At 41.0% G+C, this 20,969-nt stretch overlaps 1 protein-coding gene across 1 annotated transcript in view; it reads left to right on the top strand.

The window, feature by feature from the left end:
- rbfox3a (RNA binding fox-1 homolog 3a) overlaps window positions 1-20,969 on the top strand; it is a 626,830-nt gene that overhangs the window by 389,917 nt on the left and 215,944 nt on the right. Inside the window, exon 5 of the mRNA XM_034708818.1 lies at window positions 19,310-19,431. Within this exon, the coding sequence (XP_034564709.1) occupies window positions 19,310-19,431 (122 nt within the window). The remainder of the gene's footprint in view (window positions 1-19,309; window positions 19,432-20,969) is intronic.

Consider the following 20,969-nt stretch of genomic DNA (forward strand, 5'->3'; position numbering starts at 1 on the left):
GGAGGGAATGCTAAGCAGCAGCAGAAGGAGGAGCTGAAAGGATGGAACAAAATAGGAAGTTAGGAGAAAAGAGGAGTAGGTTGATTATGGATGAGATGGATAAAAGGAGGGAAGGGACTGTGTTTAGTGTAAAGATTGAGGATGCAGGAAACGAGAGGTCAAGCTGTATGAACAACGTGATGAATGGTGTTTAATCTTTAAAAAGTGTGGCTCAGAAATGTTAAGAAAAGAAGAAGAAGGAGGATGAGGGAGTTATGGAATAGATACTGAGGGAAAGTGACGGAAAAGGAAAGATGGTTGGAAGGATGTTGGATGGATTGGGAAGATGGGATGATTAGTTAAGGAGGGATGTATGGAGAAGAAGTAGGGATGCATGAATTGATTATTTTTAGTTGATACCAATTACCAACAATAACCTGCTCCTGATAACTTGCAGTTTTTATTTTTACATTTTTTTATTGTAAAAGGTGAAGTTTATGCACACTTGAGGGTGAGGAAGGCTTAGATTAAGTGGACAAATATGTAAGTATTTTAAACTTATAAATGATCAAATCACGTTTTTTACTACAAATCTAAATTGTAATGTTATTTTTTCCACTGGGCCGTCACACTCAGAATCCTCTCTGGACTAACGTCAGAAGTCCGTCTGTCCGTGGTCACATTTCTGTCCCTGACGTTGTCGTGGATCAGACTGTGAGTGTGTGTAGAGATCACATCATACAGGACAGGTAGGGAGACATCTGCAGAGTAGACTCAGGATCCTCTATCCCTCTTTCCAACCTCAACTCGCTCGAGGTTTCTGCCTGTTAAAGGAAAATTTTCCTCCCCGCTGTATATAGCTAAATACTGCACGGTGCAACGCTCATGGTGGATTAAGATGGGTTAAGACTGTATATGTTGGGTCTCTATTAATGATTTAACACCATCTCTATTTATTCTGGCTCTTGAACCGCTTGCATGTGCTATACGAGCAGAGAGAAAAATAACTGGCATCAACATTGGGGGATATGATTTTAAAGTTAATTTATTTGCTGATGATTTATTAACAATATCACAACCAAGTCTGTCAATCCCTCAGGTGATGAAAATAATCAATGCATATGGAAGGTTCTCAGGTTATAAGGTAAATTCTAACAAGAGTGAAGCCATCCCCTTAAACCACCTAACCTTCTCTTCACACCTAGGTTCCGCCCCTTTTCAATGGAAACCAAATATGAAATATCTTGGGTTAAACATTAAGACTCCTATAAAAGACATTTTTGATTTAAATGGCCAACACCTCCTTAAAAAGATCAGGGATGACGTCAAAAGATGGAAGGTCTTACCTATTTCATTATGGGGCAGGGCAGATGTGATGAAGATGAATATTCTACCTAGACTATTATTCCTTATATCGGCTTTACCACTTAAATTCCCCCCTTACTGGTTCAAAGAAATTAACAAGTTATTTATAGGTTTTCTATGGAGGGACAAGAAACCCAGAATCCGCTTTAAAAGGTTGACCATGCCAAGGAAAAATGGGGGACTGGGAGTTCCAGATATTTACTCCTATTATCTTGCTTTTAATGCTAAATTCCCTTTGTTATGGGCCTACACATGCAAGAATGAGGTAGGCAGTTGGAAATGGATCGAGGAAAATATCCTATCTGCACATAGCAAGTCTGTGTCACTATCATCTTTATGGTTTCACCCAAAAAAAACTTTAAACTAGAAAATTATTTAATCCAGTTTTCCTGTGAGGTTGTAAAAATCTGGCAGAAGCGTTTATCCTGCAATGGGTCGTCTTTACCATCATGCCCATTATGGAACAATCTCCTATTAACAGCTGGTGGTAGAACGCTAAATAACTTCGAGGAATAAACCAACTAAGACAGATAATGAAGGATGATGAAATGGTGCCTTTTAATGAGTTAAAGAATAATTTTGACTTAAGTAATGCCGACTTTTTCTCGTACTTACAACTAAAATCAATCGTTGAGCTACTTGTCTCAAAAAGCACCTCCACATGCCTTAAAGGTGAGTTGGATAACAAACTGAGGGAGATTGCTTCAGGGAAAAGATTAGTTTCTAATCTATATAGTTTATTTTCCACTGCTTCCTTGGACAGCTTATCAAATATAAAACATCAATGGGAGAGAGATTTGGGTGTATCCCTGACCACTGTACAGTGGGAGACTGTTCTTAAAAACACAACAGCCTTATCCAAATGTGTTAGATATAAAATTATTCAATTAAAAATGTTATATAGGACTTACATCACGCCAACCAGATTAAAAAAAATCAACAATTCCCTCTCACATTTGTGCTGGCATGGCTGTGGCGAGACAGGAACATTGATCCACCTATTATGGCACTGTCCTTCCATGAAGAGATTCTGGAACGAGGTTACTGCAAGATTGAGTTTTATTTTGAAAGTAAAAATACCACCCTGTCCGACAGTCCGCCTTCTTGGCACCAGAGTAGAAACCATACGTTCAACGTTTATACAACGAATCATCACGCTAGCCTTTTTGTCAGTGAAGCGTATTATTATGATGAACTGGAAAATACGTAGACCAAATTGCTTTAACATCGACGATTGGTTAAAAGAATTTATGGATTTATTGACAATGGAACGGGCAGCTTCATCCCTATCTGAGTTTGACTGTGGAGATGAAGGACCCTTGAACTTTATAAGGCAATTTTTGGAAAAGAATGTTATATGATTGAATTTTCTGTAAATGAACTGTGCCTGTAGTTTATGCAGTCTTATGTGAGTTTGTCGATTTATGTTGTACAAGTGTATTGTTCTTTGTTTTGAAAAAGAAATAAAAATATGAATTATAAAAAAAAAAAGAAAAGATTTAACAGAGTACGGTCTAGACCTGCTATGTTTGTAAAGGCTTGAGATAGCATTTGTTGTGATTTGGCGCTAAACAAATAAAGATTGATTGATACTGTTCCTAATATTAGCTGCTGCAACCTGCAGTCTTCTACCTCAGGAAAAGGTTTCTAATCATGCTGTGAGTTCAGTGATGTGGTCATTGATTAGTTTGGCTTTGCACAACAACACTTGTTTTGGTGCAGATGTGACTACAATTGCTGTAACTTTGTATTTTTTACATCCAATCTCTGTTGCGATGATGACTTTTCAGGTGACCCAAAAGATTCATTGCAGTGAAACTTCAGGACTTTTTTCCTTTTACTTGGATTATTTGCTGCATATGTTATGCAAATTGCAATCATGTTATCCTCCTCTAAAACAGGGGAAATCATACACACCTGTAACGCCATTTTTACTCTCTTGTGAGCTTGTTGTTGCCACCGCTCTTTGTTCTTCTTCTCTATTTGTAATGGTAGATTGCATATCGCCACCTACTACATTGGGATGTGTTGGCTTGGTAAAAATTGGCTTTTGTCTGTTGTTTTAATCCGGTAAACTTTTATGATTGAAATAATAAATGTTAATAAAATATTCCCTTTTTAATCTGATAGTTTATTGGATGGATAAATGTTGCACCCATAGTAAAAACACATCATAACACACAAATAAAACAAGAGGTTGAGAAAACGGTGTCAAAGAAAGGCTGCAGCCGCCAAAACAGCGTTGAGTCAGGTGAGCTGGAGACCTGAAGGTGAACCGTATCAAAGGGAATGAAGGATGTGAAATGATATGAAGGCCCAGGGTTGTTTGACGGACACTCTCACACCGGGTCTTTTGTTGTCTGCAGGGGAATCAGCTGCTGTCCAACGTAACTGTTATTGTGTTTTAATATATGCCCTGGAGCCAGAGGGAGGCAATGCTTTATCAGCTGGCGGAGCCTGAGCTGGGACAGGAGCCCGGGTACACATATACTCCTCTAGTATACCAGTACTGCTGTGGATTTCACTTCTCTATAAGGACTGATAGGAATCCGCCAGTCATCAGGTTTCTAGACACGCATAGCTTGAGAAGCATTGCATGATTTTTGCAGACTTTTCACCATCTCTCCTGGATGAAGGTTTAGTTTTTGCTGGTATTCTCATCGGGATTGAGAGAGGGGAAATGTTGCTGCACTGTCAATCTCTGTACATTAATGGAAAGAGTCAAGCTCCAGAGTTTGTTAATACCAGAACAGTGTATTAGTTATTCTATTAAAAATACAAACAAAACAAACAATTTTCATGATAGACGTACTTTCCTGAAGAATGTGGATGTAGCCTCTGGGTCTGAAAAGTTTAACCTCTGCAGAACTTAACCTGCAATGTTTTATTGGCCAGCAGGGGGCGACTGTACAAAATCCGAATCAGAAATACTTTATTTATCCCAGTAGGGGGAATTCAGTCATTACAGTTGCTCTCTAGACAATAAGTTATACAAATACAATAATAAGCTATGTAGAAAATAAATACATGGTTGAAGTCCCCAGAGATCAGGAAGAGGGCACTCTGGTGGTCTGTCAGGAGTCTGGCTATGGCAGCGTTGAGAACGTTAGACGCCGTAGTCGGTTTGCAGAGGGGGGATGTAAACAGCTACCAGTATGACATGTGAGATCTCCCTGTGCAGATAATATGGTCGGAGGCCCACAGCGCTCTCGGTGCTATCCCGGTCCCGATTTCTGTGAAAAAGTACGTGATCGGCGTTTGCCGATCAATGCCTTTCATTGCCGATCACAAAAAAACATCACCTGTAGCTCATACTTTGCAGCCTGCAGCCTGAAGAGGACCTGTGTGTAGTGTGCCCCCTCCCCCTTTCCTTCACACTGTGCATGCGCGCAGCGGCAAACCACAACAAACATGTCTGCCGGGTGGAACTTTTAGACAGTCTAAGAGTGATATAAAGTTTGCATCCTGCAACACATGCAGCAAAAAATAACCTCGCAGGGGAAGCACGTTAAAAAGTTTCAACACAGCCAATTTAATAAGACATTTAAAGAACAAACACTTGGTGGAGTATGGTGAGTTTTTGAGGCCCACGGCAGTGAATGAAAAGAAGACAGCCGGAGCAGCATCAGTCAGACGGCGGCTAACACAGCCCACGGTGGCAACACTCGCCTGTATGAGCGTGACAGTCAGAAGGCTAAGCAAATAACCCGAAAAATAATTGAATCGGGCTAGATGAGCTTTTCTCAGTGATGGAAGACACCGGGTTCCACCGACTGCTCTCTCACTTGGAGCCCCGCTACATGCTACCAGGACGTAAATATTTCACAGACGTAGCGCTGTCAGGGCTCCACCAGACTGTACTCTCACATCGAATGTCTCCCTAAAGAAGGAATCCCATTCTCTGTAAGTTTCACGAGTTTTCAAACATGGCATATTCAGAAAGACAAACTTGAGATATATTGTCTTTTATTTATTTGACTTTCTGCACTATTTAGCCTGTTGAGAGCCTTAATGTTTCCAATCTGTTAAAGATTGGGTTACTGATAGCAGGTACATTTAAGTGTTTTTCAGTTGTCCTTTTGACTGAATAGTTGCTGCATTGTGCCTGCAATGTTTTTGTATTTTTTCTCTTGAAGAAGTAAGAAAAAACATGTTTTTTTTCTAAATTAAGGTGATTTTATGGTTCCTTTTTTCCCCAGATCATGTAGCACTCACCATAACTAAATTGAAAAATTTACAGAAAATCCATGTGATCGGTATCGGTGATCGGCAGTGATCGGCACTCATGGCTGATCGGTATAGGAATCGGCAGCATAAAATCTGATCGGAGCATCCCTAGTTAAAATTGGTGATTTCATCATGAAAAACAGTCCACAACTCTCACCAATGGAAGGCCAAAAGTGGTCACAACTTAAACAAACTCCCAAAGAAACAAAGTTTGATGAAGAAAGAGAAGAAAAATCAGAGAGAACAATGAAAGAACCAGAGTGACTGCAACAGGCTGCATGCACGGTTGGCGCATGCACGCAGAAGTCCATGAGATAAGAACCCAACTTCTTACTTGAATTTCTAACCTCAGGAAACATTTCCTCTAACTTTATTGTGTCAATTAGTCTGGATCCTTTCAATTCACTCCCTTTTTGCATGAGGCATTAGCAACAGTCACCTGTGGGCAGAAAATGGCAGGGCAAAAAGGAAAGATATTAAAAAGACGACTGATGTAAGTCTAGTTGTTTGTATTTATTTAAGTTTCTTTAGAATGTCTGAAATAGCAGATTCAACTGACCTCCCTGCTGCAGAAGCTGCCATCTTGGTTGTTTATGAAAAAGCTGAAGCAGTGCCCTGTGTTGCTGTCTTGTGGAATCCATGCTGTTTCAAAATACAGGACTATGATTGGCCCGGTGTATCTGAAGTTGGAGGGAAATCTTTGTGATGACAGCAGCTCCAGACTCACCTGGCAGTGAAAATGAACACAAGCTCACTGATGGAGCTCAAGAAGAATGTTTCTACATCAGACTGCTAAAGTTATGTTTGATCTGAGACAAAGTCTTCTCCAAAGGACCAGTTTTATTCTTTCCACATACACAGGCTGGAAATGTGAATGAAAGCTGGATATAAAGCTCTCTGACTTTGAGCTTCAAAGATTTTACTGTGTGAAGAGTTTATGTTCCTCTACACTGTTATATCAGTGTTCACTGGTACATGCCAAAGTGCCTTATAGCTGCTGTCACTGCAGACAACAGTGGTTGCATCTTTCGTTAGAATGATTTAAGCCAAATGTGCATCCATTGGTCAAATTACCCCCCAAAAATATGTAAATTAAATTATTTACAGGAGAGATTGAAAGGGCCGGAGTCTGAATTGTGTGTATTATTCATTGCATGCATAATATCATATGTACTATACATAAACACATGATCGTCTTTCACTGTCCTACAGTAACCTATCAATTATTTCTCTTTTATTAGTGTGGCATTATGTTAAACAAACACAAGTCAGCTCAACGGTGTGCTATGTAAAGGGTGTTTTATGAGCCTGTTTGTTTGTGTGTGTGCGTGTGTGTGTGCGTTGGTCGGGGGGGTTGCATGTGTGGGTATTTTTTCCCGAGGGGATGTTCGTGGATGTAATTGAATCATATTACTTCCTGCACATGGCTTGTCAAGGCCCTTTTTATGTAGGGAGCTAATCCATAAGGATGCTTAACATTGATTTAGCATTGCTAAATTATGCTAGGATGCAGAATTGCAGAAAAGCTCTGTGACCATTAATATCTCTAACAAACATTAGGTACCAACTTTGTTTTACTACTTCTTTTTTGCACAGCAGAGCTTCTGAAATCATCAGCTCCGGTCCACTTGGAGCTGGTTGCAGCTTTTGACCCAAATGACATTTAAGAGGAAAATAAAAACATTTGTTCTGTTAATTGAGGAATAGATTTCAACTTGTGAATGAGTGGGCACACTTAACTTCACGAGAGCCCCCCTCCTGTAGAGGTTGTTTTCAATGCCCAGCTCTCTGATGCAGACCACAACTAAACAAACAACATGTCTGCCACATCGAGTGAATCCGCTGCCTTATCAAGCTGCGCGCCCTGAGCAGGAGAATTACGGCCAAATTCCACCAGATCCGTGTCCGGTCCATCTACGATCTGTCATGACACCGGATCTGATAGGTTTCTATTCTAGTCAATGTGTTAACTTCCACTGGATCCGCTCCGTTGCGTTCCGGCTGTGCCTCTGATCCGGCAGGTCGGAGCCCCCTGGATCAGATATGCATGACTTCTATTTTTGACGGATGCTGGAGCACGACGCATCAATCTCAACAGAGCAGGTGGAGCGGGACAGGAAGTCAGGCACCAAAACAAAATGAAAACATCTGGTTAATTTTCAGAATCAAACACTCTGTGTTATCACCAGATCGTATTTCACTGAACTACAACAACAAACCGTCATGATGAGCGGAGCCAGGCCTGGAGTCAACAGGTCAGAGGTTTTCAGAGGACCAGAAAGACAACATGAATGAGGAGAGGAGGAGGAGAATCCTTCATTCAGTAATTACTGCAGGAAAACCTGGGTCACATGACTCGAGCTGTCTGGTGGTCCTGCTCTGTGCTTTGTTCAGAAAACGCAACCGGTGGGTGTTGACGGCCGAGAGAGCACGGAGCCGGATTACAGCGGATTGGAGGCGGACTGGACACGGATCTGGTGGAAGTCCTGTGTTAGCATGTTGCAGGTTACAAACAGACAACATTAGATTTATAAAGCTTTCCTGTGAGTTCTAAGTGTGATAAGCAGCATGACTCTTTGTCTGTCAGTGTCAGGTTACACATACAAACACAAAGCGCACTGCAAAGATGGTAAAAGCAGACACAGAGTATCACTCGTCTCACTCTGTAACACTATGGTGGTTATCATTAAACACATTTGAGTTCAAATAATCTTTAATTTAGTTATTATTCTTTGAAATACTTCATTTGTCAGACATGAATCATGGAATAACATTTTCAAGAGAGGATATTACACCAGATTCAGCCTGCACGAGTACCACATATCTATATTTAGGCTTTAATAATTGATGATTTGTTTGTCTATTTTCAGTTAGATTTACTTCTATCTTTTTTTTTATCACATCCCCCAAAAATATGCCCAATACCTAACTTCTACATGAACCAGCCCTGTAACATATTCCCTGCAAACACGTCTGTCCTGTTTAGTCAGCAGCAGAACCTCTGAAACAAACAAAGACCTCTGCCTTTTAATGTCAAAGTACAAGCTGGCATGCACGGTACTAAGATGATGGAGATCTTATGATCCAGCCTGGAAAGTTATCAGTAAAACCTCTAAATCAATCCTAAAACATACTGGAACCCAGTGTTGGTTTATGGAGATGACTCCAGGAGGGATGTGGTATTTGGTTTGGTACTAGCTGAAACTCTTGCTGCTGAGTTGTGTACAGTCAAGAGTCAATCCATTGATTATTTGAGTCAGGCAGGTAAGAAGGCCGTTGTCGTGATCAAGCTGTTGCAGTAAAAATCAGCAGGCTTCCTCTTGCACAGCTTTATGTTGTAGAATTTGAATAGGTGATTCAACACAGCACTCACTGAGTTTATCAAATTCCCTTTACTGCAGCAGAAGAGCATCTTTACAGGCGCCGGACTCTGCAGAAGTGTTGTGTAAATCTCTGCTGTAGTTAGCTAAGATGCTGCCCTAGACACATTAGTCTCCAGATGACTGGCTGGTAATAGGAAACCATCGCAGCTCATCCATGGGCTTTTATTGGCCTTTAAGATTTTCATCAGCAGTTATTAGTAACAGTGCTGACCAATCCACTGCCTGGCTCGATGGGCTGTGAAGTCTTTATTGGCTCTTTCGAATTGTTTGATGAGGACCACAAGAAGTTTCTTTTTCCACTCAGTGTGTTTCCAAAGAGCTGCAGCTGAAATTGATTTGGATGGACTGTACTTTTAATATCTGGGTTGTTTAGCCTACAGGAGCATTCATGATGAGCGGGGCTGTAGGGTGAACTTCAGGTCCTCGGATTACCTCAGATGACCACGGTCCACAAGGAGGAGACCAGCAGCCAATTATTATCAAAAAGAGACAGAAACATACAACAAAGGAAGGTATCTTCATGGAATATTATGGTCTCCAAGCTGCTCTGAAGTTACTTCACTGATTAAGTGTTACATTAATGTAGAAATGTTTAAACATAAATGTTGTGTTTACAGTCAGAATGGCTTGCACTTTCATGGCAGCAGATTTGCTCAGATCTGATGTGTTCTAAATCTGGATTAGCAGTACCTCCTGTACGCTACAGTCCACAAAATGAATTCTGGTATATTTGCCAGCTTTCTAAAGACCCCCACCGGCTGAGTGAGATATTTGATTCTGATTGGTCAAAACCTCAAAACAATGGTTATTAATTATGAAAGGCAAGAGCTAATCAAGGTGGACAAACATCACAGTTTGGCCCATTTATAAGGTTATGATATCACCTCCTTCTGTTTACAATGTTACAAAAACACTAGTTTCCATAAGTAGGAAAAAACGTAGAATATATTTTTATTATAATCCTGGTTTCTTGGTTGATGGCTGACCAGTCACCAGCAGAGAACAGTAGACAGGAGAAGGAAACCTGAGGGATGTTTAAACAAACAAGAAGCTGTTTGTCAGAGGCACTGAACAAATTGACATGCAGTAACCAAAAACCCGATGGATGGGCATTTAAAGCCAAAATACTATTCAATAGTCACTGACATCTATTCTTCTATATTTGTAATCGAGCCCCCCCTCCCTTCCCCCAGCAAATACATGCAGACTAGTGTAATGTAGGGAGTAGTGATTAAAAACTTTATGTTTATGTTTATTTATTTGCACAATTAAAAGAAAATACATACAAAAAATAGCAAAGATAAATAGTATAATGTGCAGGAAGAGGCAGAAAACTCAGAGAGCTTATTTGAAGCCTCCACCCAAATAGTGTTCTAATATCAAAAATGAATTTAACAATACTCAATTGACACATTTAAAGACAATAGTTGATACTACAAATAAAATAACATAAGAATATGCAAAATTAACAATTAATATAAATACAGTTATTACATCAACAGAGTTCAAAAGTACAAAATATGAATATGGTTGTATGGACACCTACTCTATGAGAATGTAGGGCTGTCAAAATTGCTCCAAAATGATGTTCGAATATTCGCTCTAAAAAAATCCCATAGGTTCGAACCATTCGAATATCTATATTTGTGCTTTATGTCAATAACAGGTGGACAAACTAATACAAGGAGACATAACTACTTGTATATGTAATTTTATGTAAGATATAACATGGCTAAAACATACCTACACATTACAAAACAAGTAAATGACCTAATGGTCTATACAGTAACACTTTGAAGACCGGAGACCTCTCGCTCGCCCCCCTCCCCTCTCTGTGCGCAGTGCGCTGAGTGAGTGCTGAACAAGACTTGTGCAAGCAATTAAAGGTCCCGACTCTTGTCCCTAATATAGGCAGGCTTCATTCAGTGATTGAAGCAAATTATTAACATTAATTGAAGTTAAAGTTAAAAATGAAAAAAGTAGTCCACTTACATTCTTGGCGCTAGTATGAAAAAAAAAGAGGAAAAACTGCATTTTATCCCAGTGTCACTGATTGTCGGACTCTTTTAGTCCACTGTCAATGTAGGGTCTTAGGCCTGACAGGTTATTTGCCAAAAACACAAGACCGTCCACATGTTAAGAGGCCAGATCTCTTTTTATTCACTGTATTCCCAACAGAGGAAAAGACGCGTTCAGAGTGCACTGAGGATCCGGGGACTGAAGGATTTCTCTCTGCAGTCTGCTTCACGCTGTGCATGTGTGACTCCTGTGACCTGTACCTGACCTGTCATGCGGTGCGCCCACTCGCAAAGCAACCGCCGATGTGTTTTTTTCCACAATCGAATATTAATTTTCACAATCGAATCTCCGTTTTTTTTAAATATTCAAATATATATTCGAAATTAGAATATTCGTTGACAGCCCTGTGAGAATGTGGTTGAACATGATGAGTATAATTAAGTAACAGTAGTTAAAAGTTTTTTCAAGCATCTTTTATAACATTTTAAAGATAAATGGTTTTTCGCTACATTGGAATAAATATTCCAGAGTTTGCTTCCCTTGAAACATATTGAGACTTGACTTCTACAAGTAAAACATTTAGGAGGATGAAGAAATAAAGTTTGACGAGTTGAGTAAGAGTGGACCTGTGAGTTTAATTTGAAGTAAGACTTGAAGTGATCAGGGATATTCCCTTCACGTTGTATTTTATGCAATTCACATTAGTAAATTAATGTATAGAAAGGGAAGTAAAATGTTCTTTTAAAATCAAGTTATAAGCCTGTTTAACCAAAAGACAACAAATGATTGAAGCTAAGCGGGTTTACTACCAAATGAAAAGTAAACAGCAGCAGTACGCTAAAAATAGATACAAAATGTCCCTAAAACTAATCCGTTAAGAAAGCTCTAAAACAGTTTAAAAGTGTCCGATTAAAACAGTCTACAGCTGGCCGTCTTGGGTACTACTTTATAACCACCTGTTCACTATACATTTACTCTTACTTAGCTAACAGTAGTCAAGTCAACTTACCCATGATGAACTGGTAGACAAATGTTGCCTCTCAGTTTATTACTACGTTGATGAATAAATTAATGTATCTGAACAAAGTGGCAACCTCCGGCCGCAAGAATTGAAGCCAAGGTGGAAGTGTTAAAAACTGCAGTTCCTCGAGTGTCCACCTTCAGACTCAGACTAAAACAGGTTTAAAGGTGACATATCATGCAAAATCGACTTTTTAATGGTTCTCTACCTGAAACGTGTCCCTGGCATGTCTACAAACCCCCCGAGAATGAAAAACATCCATTCTGCCCCTGTTCTGATTTCTCCACCTTTCTGTAAATGTGTGTGAAACGAGCCGTTTCAGACTTCTGTGTTTTTGTTACGTCACAATGACATCCGGTCTGTCACGGAGTCAGAGCTCGGAGCTTGTTCAGCCCATAGACTGTATAAAATACAACTCAACCCCTCCTCTGTTTTTCATTACCTGCACACATGTGTGCTAACAAGGAGCTTAGGAGGGAGGCATGCTAGTTGTAGGCTGTCTTAATAAACACAAAGGTCGGTTTTACTCCCCACGTCTGCAGATTTGAAGATCTAGTGGATGATTTTTATTTATCATGGAAAAGTGCTAGCGCTAGTTAGCATAGCCACATAGCTACATGTTCGTAGCTATGTACCAAGATACACGTCGACATACTGACAAATAAACCAACAAGAAACATTAAATCTGTGACCAGTTGTTCAGAGGGTTGAAGTAACGCGGGTCTGTGAGCAGCCGTGTATATTCAGCCAACATGTAAACATTAGATCAACGTGCTGGAGAGCCGAGGGCACATCCACTTCCTGAGGGGGCGTGGTCAAAGAGAAAACAGACTGTTCTGAGCAGGGCTGAAGAAGAGGGTTCTTCAGGCATGCCAAAATCTGATTTCAAAGTGTTTTTTTGAGCATAAACTTTAAAGACATGTTTTGGGGACCTCTTAGACCAATATATTTTGATGAAAAAAGCGTGATATGTCACTTTTAAGATATGATGTCATCACTCCACAATATCTGCACGTTAAGTCAATCCGTATGGAGGGACAAGGTTCTGCGACTAGATGTCAAACAGTAACAATATTCTGCTGCTGAAATAGTGTAAGCTGACTGACTGCAAAATGGTTCATTCTGCATTTGACGTTCAGTAATCTAGTGCAGGTGTAGTGCTGATATATGTATGTGGTGTGATGTGAGCGGTATCGTGGACACAGAAACAGCCTGTCTCTAACCTCTCTGCCAGTCTGCTGTATGCCTAAAGGCCTCCATGTCTGGCAAGCCCTTATAGCTGTCCCTTTCTACATGCTCTCTCTTTTTCTTACTTGCTCACACACACGCACACGCACACACACACACACACACACACACACACACACACACACACACACACACACACACACACACTCCCGGTGGAATATGTTTTGGTGCTTGGAGCCCTCCGGAGAACACAGAGTTATAAATACTGGGAAGTGAGCTGCTGCTTGGACAGAGTGTTTCTGAGCCCGGGAGCAGAGGAGGCGATAAATTGATCTGGAGTGTGCAGGTCACATCCAACTCTCTCCAGATAAAACAAGGTTTAATATTTTATACGTTAACACGCGTTACTTTATGTCTGGACTAAAAGCAAAGCATTCTTTGGCAGAGTGAAATGACTAAAGCTAACAAGGGATTAAAAAAATTAACCTAACATGCACAATTTAATTATTCTTTATTATTTCCCTTATTAAGTTTTAATCCACAAACCACCGCACTTTACTGCATTCATTATCTACCTGCAAACACTGTACAAGGTTATCTTATTACTCATTAGTTTTGATATTAACATATGAAGAGAGGAGTTTTGTATAAGACTGCTAACTACATCTGGATATCTAGACGCATAAGCCATACTGAACACATTCACACCAAGCGGCAACCTCTGGCTGCGAGAATTGAAGCCAATGCTGAAGTGTTAAAAACTGCAGTTCCTCGAGTGTCCACTTGAGGCTGGCTACGAAAGTACCGGAAACCACATACACACAGATTTAAAAAAGCCAATCTTCATAGCAGAAATAAACATGTTTACAGCCTGGATAAAAAAAAATGAGTTTAGTCTGGATCGCTCATTTCTATATCGGCATGAATGTAACGTTTCAATTTTGAAGATATTACGAATACAAGTTTTCTATTATGAGAGGCACAGCTGACTTGATTGACAGGTGGGAACACTGTAGCTGTTAGCGGCTACTGTGTCTCGTAGCCTGCCTCTTTACTTCACACTAGCTTGACAGAAGTTAGGTTAAGTTCTGCATTTCCAATATGGCCACCGCAGCGCTTCAGAAACAGATGGGTGATGTCACGGATACTACATCCATTATTTACCCAGTCTATGATTCACACAGAACAAGTCAACTTCAGAAACCAGTAGGTGGCGTCGGAGCGGCACCGTCACTGAATGGAGCGCAGTGTGCGCAGAGACACACTGGCACACAAGCCGACACACACACACAAACACACAGACACACACACACACACACACACACACACACACACACACACACCGTAATAACACAAGGCCTATTGTTTTATTACGCATACACTCAGCACTCAAACACCACAGCACACATTGCATCACCTACCGCCTGGGTGCGGGGAATCCGCGGAAACGGAGCGTCCCGTTTCCACGTATTAAGTAGGGCCTATGGGGGGCGAAAAGTGCCACATGGTTGTGGAAATAAATTGTTTGTTTGTTGGTATATTTTACCCCCTGAAAAAGTGGTTAAGGGTAAGGTAAAGTACTGCCAAAGATTGAGATAAATATATTGTTGTTGGGGTTTGTATTATTGTTTGTTTTACGGTTGTATCAATTGTTAGAAAGTAATGTTTGTAGAAAACATTTGATAATTAGTGACGCCCAGTGGGAGGAGTCAAAAATATATAAGAGGGCTGTGTTGAGTTCCCTCGGGGCAGTTTGTCTTTCGCCTGGTAAGAGAAGGAGGTGGCTTCTTGAGCAGTGTCTGTCCACTGACCCTGTTTTTGATTGTTTCTTTTGTAAATAGTCTTTTGAGTTTTTGTTCTTTGTAAATATATTGCACTGAGGCCGGCACCAATAAATAATCACTTCAATTTTCCGACTACGCCTATGAGTTTTTCGAAACGTGAGTGAATGAGAAGAGACCCTCGCTACAGAGACTAGGTCCAGGTTTTTATGGTTTTTTTATGGTTTAACCAAAAAAAAGTAAACACAGTGGATCCCTCAGTCAAACGTACGTGAGTGACACATGGACTGAAAGACATATAAACATTATCAAAGGCAAATGTAAACTTTAACAGTTTAACTTGAAGAGATACAAGGCTGTATAGATAGTTAACAATCAATTCTTCTTTTTTGAAAGTATATTTTGAGGCTTTTATGTGTTCATTGAGAAAGATAGGAGAGTGGATAGAGTAGAAAACTGTGAAGAGAGAGAGGGGACTGACATGCGGCAAAGGGCCACCTGTAGGAACCAAACCCGGGCTGCTCGCTTTGAGGCTAACCGCTACATCAATCCTACACACTCCAAGATTCCTCTCTTTTAAATAATATTAGGTCTGCCCATCCCTGACATACCAGGACTATTTGCTTCACTTTGGTCTAAACAAACCATAGCAGAGAGAGAGAAGACCCCAGGCCTCCAAAGTCCCTTTTTATGCCCAACTCATATTTTCTTTTCCTCCCCTCCTGTTCTGCTATTCTTGCCATAAACACCAGGTGAGCCAAGTGGGGTAGCAGGCTGAGCAGTCTCTCTCTCTCTCTCTCTCTCTCTCTCTCTCTCTCTCTTCCACACACACACTCACAGCCCACAGGGTATTGACTGGGATGCAAGCCTAGCGGATACACACTTGCCAAAGAACCAGGCCAGAATCAAGCCAACAGGCCATAACCGTGTGTGTGTGTATGTGAGTGTGTGTATGTGGTTGTGTGTGTGAGTATTTGTGTGTGTGTGTGCCAAACTACTTAGAGTGATGGAATGTAAGATAGGCCCTCTCTAAGTGGAGCCAAGAGACACCAGATCGTGGCACAGAGGCCGAGCTGGTGCAGTGAGACGGAGCGTGATCTGGCTGAAGTGCATCTCTAGAGGAGAGCTTCATTTACCTGCTCTCCTTATTTAGATCTCATCATTCACTGATGCACTCTGCAATCACATTACACATTTTGGGCTTTGCTGTAATTACATCTGCAGATTGACACTTCTCATCTATTCAGTCTGTGGCCTGTTGCTCGTGGAGGCTGCTTGTCTCTCTTGGTTGCCTAAATAAAGGCTGCAATCATGCCAAAGTGAGTGAAGCCGTTTATTTGAACTCCGATTGGTCCATTTAAATCGAGTGAAACATTTATGCCTTTTGGTAGCACACAGTTTAAGTTTGTTTAGTCTGAGGAGAACATTACCATTTAAGTTGAGGTGGCACAGAGACACAGTGTGTGGGCAGCAGCTATGTCTCAAAGTAGAGGCTCAGTTTGAGTTTGAGGTGACAATTCATGAGCTGAAATGAGAAGGAAACCACAGAAATGACCTCAGTGAACAGGCAGCTGATGGTAACCTTATTTTACTTTAGTGTAACTTGTTTCAGTCGTACATAGAAACTAAAAGATTGACAAAATATGAGAATGCTGTGGATTTTCTAGAAGCTTAGCCTTCTTTTGCACAGCTCTTTTTGAGAATCAGGTTTGTCCTGGAAGACACTGGACATCTTTAACTGCTGAGTTTTGTTCTCTTAGACCTAGTACAGTTCTGCAACAGCGCTGTGTTGAAGTCCTACATCATTGTGCCTTTGTACTTACAAATGAATCCCTGCAGCAGCACAACTAAGGCCTAATTCCACCAGATCTGTGTCCTGTCCATCTCTGATCTGAATCAAGGATTCTCCTCCTCCTCTCCTCATCCATGTTGTCTTTATGGTCCTCTGAAAACCTCTGACCTGTTAACTCCAGGCCTGGCCCCGCTCATCATGACGGATTGTTGTTGTAGTTAAAGCTGGGGTTGGTAGTCAGATTTAGATACACTTTTTGTTATACTGGTTAAAATTATCTTTATGTTTCGATGTCAATCAATACATAATGTGTTCTTAAAAAAGAGCAAACAAAAGCTGCTATCTACAGGCGGAGTAAACCTGGGAGAACACCAACCAATCCCTGCCATCAGGAGCCAAATGATGAAACCAATCAAATCCCATCCTGCCGTTCTGCCCGCCTCCTGCAGAGCGTACATTTCATGTTTGTTTGTGTTTTTAACTTTCACTATGAGAATGTTTTGGTGTTTTCTTACCGCTGAGTGAGACATGAGTTGACGTAGTGCAAAACACAAACGAGTTGCTGAGGACCGGATTTGAATCAGTCACCATCATATGGTCCCGAATCAGCGGCACTCGTGCTTTTGAGCGGGGGCGTCGTTTTGGAGGAGCTCCAAGGGGAGGGGGGGAGGGGTTAGACGGAGTCCTGAGGAAATGCTACATTCAAATTCATGCTAGTTTTCCATGGCTACCAACCCTAGCTCTAAGTGAAATGTGATCTGGTGATAATTAACCGGATGTTTTCATTTTGTTTTGGTGCCTGACTTCCTGTCCTGCTCCATCTGCTCTGTGCTGATGATTGATGCGTCGTGCTCCGGCATCCGACAAAAATACAAGTCTTGTATTGTAATCTCCAATTGTGTTTGGTCAATTTTGTATTGTTGGTGTGTATTTTGACATGTGGGTCAATGTGTGCGCCCGTGTAGATGTATATGTATGTATGCTTGTGTGTTTCTGCGGGCATGTATATGTGTGCACTTGTGTGGACGTGCCTGTGCTTGTGCATGTCTGTGCAGGCAGATATATGTTGATATGTTGATATATATGGATAAGGGGGTACCTGCCTCTAGATGAGGTTTTGGTCAGCTAGGCATTCTTTTCTTTTTTCTTTTCAATGGTTGTGATAGGTTGGTACTGTTGCTTTTGATTTCAGTGATATATTGTGAACCCTGACTTTACATCCTGATGGGGGGGGGACTAGGGGGGGGGGGTGTCCAATTATTCCATGATCATTCAATTGAATATATGTGAATAAGAATGTGAGAAAAACAAATAAAGTGTATCTAAAAATACAAGTCTTGTGTATCTGATCCAGAGGGCTCCGGCTCGCGGATCAGAGACACAGCCAGAAAGCAATGGAGCGGATCCAGTGGAAGTTAACACATTGACTAGAAAAGAAACATATCAGGTCCGGTGCCGTGACGGATCGGAGACTGACCGAACACGGATCTGGTGAAATTTGTCTGTTAGGCTTTCACTCAACGTGTCTGATACGCTGTTTGGCTCAGGCTGTCTTCTTTTGCTTGTTTTGATGCTTTCTCCCACATGAGTGAGCATTTGTTATGTCTGTTTTTGTGTGCCTGTGTGTGTGTGTGTGTGTAAGTGTGTGTGTGTGTACTGTACATGCCGGGTTGGGTGTGGTGGCCTCATGTCCGCCTCATTCATCCTACTTTGACCTGACTGTTTCTTTGATGTGAGTAAATCTGTGATGTTATGGACCATAATGCGTCCTGAAGTTATTTGAAAGCATCCAGATCTGCTCAGTAATGTTTGCATTCAACTCTGATGCAGACGCTTGTTGTCTGTGCAGCGCGTAGAGGAACTCCACTGAGCAGTCACTTTCCATGACGTCTCCAAAGTGCACAGAAAATGGCAGAGAGAGCTTCCTGTCAAAAACTATTTGATCATTTTCAGACATTTCAAACCAACTGTATCTCTATTCCAGCCAAGTTCCACTGCAAACAAAGCCTCTAAATCAAGCTATTATTGCTCCCTTTGTCAATAGCTTTCTAATTAACGCTTCATTTATCTGGGCTCCTTCCAGTCATATACATAATACTGCAGTACAGCCAAACGTATATACTGTCCCTCTCTTCTGTTACCATTATTCATCTGTTCATCCCTCATCTCTGTGAACACAGATCTGCATCTGAATGTAGAATTAGTGGGCGAGCTTAAACAAGGGTTTAAGTTTCACATATATAGGGTATGTTTGTAGTCTAAGTAGTAATAACCAATCACGTTTGAGCTTGCTTTGGTAATGTGTGAGAGTTCATCTGCTGATAGAAAGTTGGAAAACTTTTGGGAAAGATGGAGGTTGTGTGTGGATGATAGAAGGTAGGAAGCAGCGAGCAGGAGAGGGTATAAAACAGGAGATTAACTGTGTGTATGAACTGATCTGTTTTATTACCAGCCTCTCGCTGTTTAAAATGTGCATACTGTATAGCATATTGTAATTCTCATTGTCTTTATGCCATGTTGAAAAATGACGTGTTCCTTTGTTTGTTTGTTGCAGAAACCAAGCCAGGAAGTGGTCTGTGCAAACCAGGAACCATTGCTCTGTTTGGTAACGTGGTGTACAGCGGGCTGCTCAACGAGCACTTCTGGCACTTCGGGGTTCCCCTCGTCACCAGACTGGTCAGTCACACTCTTTAAAGTCTTCCTTTTTTTACTGTCTCTCTTGGATTCGTTGTCTGCCTCTGCTGCTGGTTTGATTTCCTTCACAAACACACACACACACACATTCACACACATGCTTTTCTTCTGGTGACCTATCGTTCCTCCACATGTACCGACTTGTAAAAGCTTGCTCTGATGTTGTTGCTCTGCTGGTGGACCAATGAGTGCAGACTTAATGAACAGGAACATTTTATTGAACATGTGTCTTTGGGCTCTGCTTGGTGAGTTTGTTTGAGCTCAGAGTTATCTGTGTCGACTCCAGCTGTTTTTCCTGGAGTCGTTAAAATGTGACTAGTGAAGTTGAACTCCTACCTTGATGTTGTTTGTTGCAGTAATGTTGCCATCTGCTTGTTCTGTCGAGTTACCAGTCACATGTTGGTCACCTTTCTTGCTAGCTAAGTAGTGTAAAGTGAAGTATAGATCAAAAGTAAAATGACATGTTTAGCTGTTACACCTCTACTAGGGCTGGGCGATAATTAGATAATGATAATTATCGTGATGTAATTTTTCTAAATATAAATGTTTGATACAAATTTGCAATATTTAAACCTGTAATTACACGCCCCAACAACTGCAAAGTGAGGGGGGCGCTTATGTGCGTGTGTAAACGCTAGTTGCCTCCAAACATTAGACAGAAGAAGAAGACAGCATTGAACAGCCAATCGTATTGCAGGGTGAGAGGTAGGCGGGGCTAAAAGACATTTTGAGCTAAATGTAAACAGATTAAATGAGCAAGAGTGACACTGAAGAAAACTCAAAGCCTATGAGCTCAAAGCAGAGTCGTTAGTCTGACACTGTGTCGACTCTGGCTTCATCTATTAACTTAATACACTTCATTAAATAAACTTTCAGGATGTGGGTAAAGGAAGAGCACAGAGACAACTTCTGCTGTACACTGTAGGACAACTGAACGCTGAATAACCGTGATGCATTCACTGCACTGTGGGAACAATAGCACTCACACAGTACACAATTGGATAGTTCTTTGTTGTAATTTAAATCAAATTATGCAAATGATCTCAACCTGAAAAAAATAAGAATCTGAAAACTAAAACTTCACAAAATGTTTTCTTAAAGGCACGAGGAGTTTTTCACCAGCCGAGAAACAGACTGAAACCAACTCTGATGCCTCTTTATGACCTTCAAAAGCAAACAAAACCATAAACAACAACACCGATACCTTCTCTGTTGTCATTTTTAATGCCTTAAACCACTCAGAGGGGGTAGGTGTCAGACCACATGATTGACATTTGACTTTGGAAACATCCTTTTTCGGCTGTTTTCATGGCAAATACTCACATTGAGTGATAAATCTGGCTGTTAAAAAACAACAGGGTGAGGTTTTTGTTGAAAACACTACTTTTGCATGTACAGAACAAGAGATAAGAGGTATCACTTTGTCCACAACGGGGCGCCAAAATTGATATAAATCAAAAGTTCTTCACAGCAGCTTTAAACAAAGGACCTGCTTCCTGTTAGCATCGTCAGAAATGATG

This window comes from Notolabrus celidotus, chromosome 18 (assembly GCF_009762535.1).
Source record: "Notolabrus celidotus isolate fNotCel1 chromosome 18, fNotCel1.pri, whole genome shotgun sequence".
NCBI lineage: Eukaryota > Metazoa > Chordata > Actinopteri > Labriformes > Labridae > Notolabrus > Notolabrus celidotus.